Source organism: Monopterus albus, unplaced genomic scaffold (genome assembly GCF_001952655.1).
Source record: "Monopterus albus unplaced genomic scaffold, M_albus_1.0 scaffold339.1, whole genome shotgun sequence".
In the NCBI taxonomy this organism is placed as follows: Eukaryota; Metazoa; Chordata; class Actinopteri; order Synbranchiformes; family Synbranchidae; genus Monopterus; species Monopterus albus.
In genome coordinates this window covers 455,618-460,922 of record NW_018128219.1, presented here as the reverse complement: position 1 = coordinate 460,922, position 5,305 = coordinate 455,618, and the positions used below count along the sequence as shown (strand labels likewise).

At 43.0% G+C, this 5,305-nt stretch overlaps 1 protein-coding gene across 1 annotated transcript in view; it reads left to right on the top strand.

Moving 5' to 3' along the window:
* Window positions 1–4,719, top strand: part of sema4ab (sema domain, immunoglobulin domain (Ig), transmembrane domain (TM) and short cytoplasmic domain, (semaphorin) 4Ab) — a 46,430-nt gene extending 41,711 nt beyond the window's left edge. Inside the window, exon 14 of the mRNA XM_020624848.1 lies at window positions 2,771–4,719. Within this exon, the coding sequence (XP_020480504.1) occupies window positions 2,771–3,594 (824 nt within the window). The 3' untranslated portion in view covers window positions 3,595–4,719. The remainder of the gene's footprint in view (window positions 1–2,770) is intronic.
* The last annotated feature ends 586 nt before the right edge of the window (window positions 4,720–5,305 follow it).

Sequence of the window (5,305 nt, the reverse complement as noted above, 5' to 3'; positions counted from 1 at the left end):
TTTTGACAAAGGGCGGGGGAAGACTCAAAACAGGCAACCTGAGGGACATTCAGAACTGAGTCAATAACTTTAAACAACACATGAGGCTTATGACAGTTTGACTGAATGATATTAGAGAAATAATTTCTCTTAAGATTTTTCACAGTTTTTTGATAATCATGCCAAGAGTCTTTAAGTATCTGAAGTGACACTTGTAGTTTGGGCTATGGGGGTGTTTTTCAGCTGCAGGGACCGGACGACTGGTTGCAATCGAGGGAAGGGTGAATGCGGCCAAGTACAGGGATATCCTGGACGAAAACCTTCTCCAGAGTGCTCAGGACCTCAGACTGGGCCGAAGGTTCACCTTCCAACAAGACAATGACCCTAAGCACACAGCTAAAATAACGGAGTGGCTTCACAACAACTCCGTGACTGTTCTTGAATGGCCCAGCCAGAGCCCTGACTTAAACCCAATTGAGCATCTCTGGAGAGACCTGAAAATGGCTGTCCACCAACGTTTACCATCCAACCTGACAGAACTGGAGAGGATCTGCAAGGAGGAATGGCAGAGGATCCCCAAATGCAGGTGTGAAAAACTTGTTGCATCATTCCCCAAAAGACTCATGGCTGGATTAGCTCAAAAGGGGGCTTCTACTAAATACTGAGCAAAGGGTCTGAATACTTATGACCATGTGATATTTCAGTTTTTCTTTTTTAATAAATCTGCAAAAATGTCAAAAATTCTGTGTTTTTCTGTCAATATGGGGTGCTGTGTGTACATTAATGAGGAAAAAAATGAACTTAAATGATTTTAGCATATGGCTGCAATATAACAAAGAGTGAAAAATTTAAGGGGGTCTGAATACTTTCCGTACCCACTGTATGTTCTAACCACAAACTGGGATCTAGTCAACTGGTGTATGCATTTATGTAATGTGAGAATTGGCATAGAGTAGACAATCTTTGTGCAAGTGAGCCATGAGCAAGTGAAGACAATTAGCGTGCTTGTGGCCCTTGGCTTTAATAATGTTTTTTTGGACATGGTTATGTAATTAGGTTTAGACTGCTTCTGGCACTTTTCGTGATATCTGATGATATATACAGTGCCTTGCGAAAGTATTCGGCCCCCTTGAACTTTGCGACCTTTTGCCACATTTCAGGCTTCAAACATAAAGATATAAAACTGTAATTTTTTGTGAAGAATCAACAACAAGTGGGACACAATCATGAAGTGGAATGAAATTTATTGGATATTTCAAACTTTTTTAACAAATAAAAAACTGAATAATTGGGCGTGCAAAATTATTCAGCCCCTTTACTTTCAGTGCAGCAAACTCTCTCCAGAAGTTCAGTGAGGATCTCTGAATGATCCAATGTTGACCTAAATGACTAATGATGATAAATAGAATCCACCTGTGTGTAATCAAGTCTCCGTATAAATGCACCTGCACTGTGATAGTCTCAGAGGTCTGTTTAAAGCGCAGAGAGCATCATGAAGAACAAGGAACACACCAGGCAGGTCCGAGATACTGTTGTGGAGAAGTTTAAAGCCGGATTTGGATACAAAAAGATTTCCCAAGCTTTAAACATCCCAAGGAGCACTGTGCAAGCGATAATATTGAAATGGAAGGAGTATCAGACCACTGCAAATCTACCAAGACCTGGCCGTCCCTCTAAACTTTCAGCTCATACAAGGAGAAGACTGATCAGAGATGCAGCCAAGAGGCCCATGATCACTCTGGATGAACTGCAGAGATCTACAGCTGAGGTGGGAGACTCTGTCCATAGGACAACAATCAGTCGTATACTGCACAAATCTGGCCTTTATGGAAGAGTGGCAAGAAGAAAGCCATTTCTTAAAGATATCCATAAAAAGTGTCGTTTAAAGTTTGCCACAAGCCACCTGGGAGACGCACCAAACATGTGGAAGAAGGTGCTCTGGTCAGATGAAACCAAAATCGAACTTTTTGGCAACAATGCAAAACGTTATGTTTGGCGTAAAAGCAACACAGCTCATCACCCTGAACACACCATCCCCACTGTCAAACATGGTGGTGGCAGCATCGTGGTTTGGGCCTGCTTTTCTTCAGCAGGGGCAGGGAAGATGGTTAAAATTGATGGGAAGATGGATGGAGCCAAATACAGGACCATTCTGGAAGGAAACCTGATGGAGTCTGCAAAAGACCTGAGACTGGGACGGAGATTTGTCTTCCAACAAGACAATGATCCAAAACATAAAGCAAAATCTACAATGGAATGGTTCACAAATAAACATATCCAGGTGTTAGAATGGCCAAGTCAAAGTCCAGACCTGAATCCAATTGAGAATCTGTGGAAAGAACTGAAAACTGCTGTTCACAAATGCTCTCCATCCAACCTCACTGAGCTTGAGCTGTTTTGCAAGGAGGAATGGGCAAAAATTTCCGTCTCTCGATGTGCAAAACTGATAGAGACATACCCCAAGCGACTTACAGCTGTAATCGGAGCAAAAGGTGGCGCTACAAAGTATTAACTTAAGGGGGCTGAATAATTTTGCACGGCCAATTTTTCAGTTTTTTATTTGTTAAAAAAGTTTGACATATCCAATAAATTTCGTTCCACTTCATGATTGTGTCCCACTTGTTGTTGATTCTTCACAAAAAATTACAGTTTTATATCTTTATGTTTGAAGCCTGAAATGTGGCAAAAGGTCGCAAAGTTCAAGGGGGCCGAATACTTTCGCAAGGCACTGTAGAGGTGTATTTTAGCGTTTGGTGAGCTATAATCTGTATATCAGCCTCATGTCCTGCAGGTGAGCTGGTGTCGGTGTCTCTGAATGAAGTGGTGCGGCTACAGTGCCCCGCAGTATCGCGGCTGTCGCAGCAGCAGTGGGAGCGTCCTAACAGCCGGCTGTCCTCAGACCTGTACCTGCAGCTAGGGGATGGGAGTCTGACCTTTGTGGCCACCCCTGCCACACTGGGTCACTACCTCTGTCTGTCGACCGAGAATGACTACCAACAGACTATGGCCATATATCACGTCAAACAGAGGAGCAGCACCATGGCTCAAAATCCAACCAGCCACATTCAGCCTCAGACACACCCTGTTCCAACCACACGAGCTGTAGCCAGGCCTGGACCTGTACTGCACACCTCTGTGAGGGGCTGGCCTAAAAGAAAAGGAGCAAGACAAGGAGAGACTGAGCCAACGCTGTCCAGCAGGGACACTCAGACCACCACCAGACAGCTGGGTGGAAACTTGACCCTGTGGACACACGTATCTGGGCAGGATGAGGCAGAGTTTTGGGACGGGGAACCCCTACTGTCAGCTCAAGGCCCCTGTTGCCTAAAAGAGCTGGTAGTTGTGTCACTAATGCTGGTGCTCTGCCTCAGTCTCTTAATAACCATGTTTCTGTTCATCATCAGACAGCGCTGCCACAGCCGAACGGCCCCACAGGCAGAGACTCCAAGCGGACTCTCTGAAAGAAGGACCCCTGTGGAGCAGGAGGCCCTCAGGGGAACCCAGTTTCTGAGCAAACGAAATGGACAAGTCTTAAACAGTGGGCAGGCTAGTGGTCTGGTTTGCAACAGGACACTCATGGGCTCTAATGGACATTTGCCCAACACCCCCATCTGAATAGCCCGGACATTTAAAGTGTTGCATATAAGACCAGTGTATCAGTCAGTCAGGTATCAGTCACTATGCTGACTGCCCCACAGCCAGAGGCAAGATACAAACACTGTGGACTTATGTGATTCTGATTGGTAAGATGTGGATGAAAGACAGTCTTCCTGTGGTTCTTAAATGAAGACACATCGCTGTTGAGATGGTACTTGTTTATTATTCCTAGAGGTCGAAACACACTGGCTGTGATGCTGTAACAAGACGGTTGAGATAGAAAAGTACAGGCTGCTCCAGTGTAGCTTGTTCTTTAATTGTTTTTATAACATAGTCAGTGTTTGATGCAGAGCCAGTGACTGCCATAGTAATGCATCTCTTTATGGGATAGTTATATTTTTCAGGGTAAGGGTTAAGACATCTAAAGTACACTAGAAACACAACTGTTAGATTTGGACATTTCTGGGCATGATCAAACTTCACAGAGACAGAAATTGTACATCCAAGCAGACCAGACTTGTCTGTGTCTAAATCTCCTATGAAATATGTTTGGAGGAAACATACTGTAATTGATGGCCAGTTTATGTTCAGTGTCAAGGTTTTCCCCAGTTCAATAGGTGTGGTGTCCTGCATATCCTATGTTTCTATAACATAGAGAAGTCATTAGCAGCTGCTTTGGCTGGATGAGCCTTGACAAATTCATCTGTACTTGGAAAAGACCACAGAGATCAGGCCAGTAGCCTTCTTTATTATTTGTTTGTAAGATGGTGTTACACACCAGTGTGAATGTGCCTTAGCTACAGTTTACTGTAGATGACGTTTGGTGGATCTGTTGATTCACACTCGCTGATTTCCTGTGCATTATATACACTGGGCCATGTGGACACAACTTCAGTAAACATGCATCCATAACCTCTTCCATCATGCACAGTGCTGTCTTGTCATTTAAGAGAAGCCTGGAAGCTTCACATTATTTCTCATTTGCTCTTTGAGTGACCTAGAAATTGATCTGGTTTGCAATCATGGAGGATGTCTCAGATACCTCATTTCTGTTAGTAGTAGCATTTCTATAAATTACAAGACATTCTGATCATAACCTGAACTATTGCATAAGGATTATACAAAAAGAATATAAATAAATGCAGGTGCAAATAATTTTAGCAAAAAGAATGTTGGTTTGTGCTTTTCATTGTCTAAACAGTAATTTCACAAATTGTGCTTTGATGGATCTATGCACAATATCAATACAAAACACAGGTTAAATGAATGTGCACATGCTGTCAATTTAAGGATATCACTACACTGCTCAGCTGGCAGAAGTTCTCACTTTGTTGGCCATATTCAGTGATTTGGATTTGGACACTGGTTGTAACATAACCCTGATATCTAGTATCAGGGCTCCAGACTAACATTTCACACTGGTGCCACCAACCCTTACAGATGGTGGCACCACCTGTATTTTATAATGTAATACAAAATCATCTGTATTTTTCAGATTATTTTAAATGACCTTCCCTTCCAATATATTTAGAATAAAATTCAGAGAGAGGGAGACCTATGGAACACAGTAAATGTGAAAACCACTTCTGGAACAAGTTTCCTGCTCTTCTTCTGTACAGTCACTTCAGCGCTGTGTAGCCTAGCAGTCAGTGTGATGATAATGATGACGATGATGATGGTTAGGTTATTATATTTCAACTGAACTATGAATTGAGCGTTGCACGCCTGC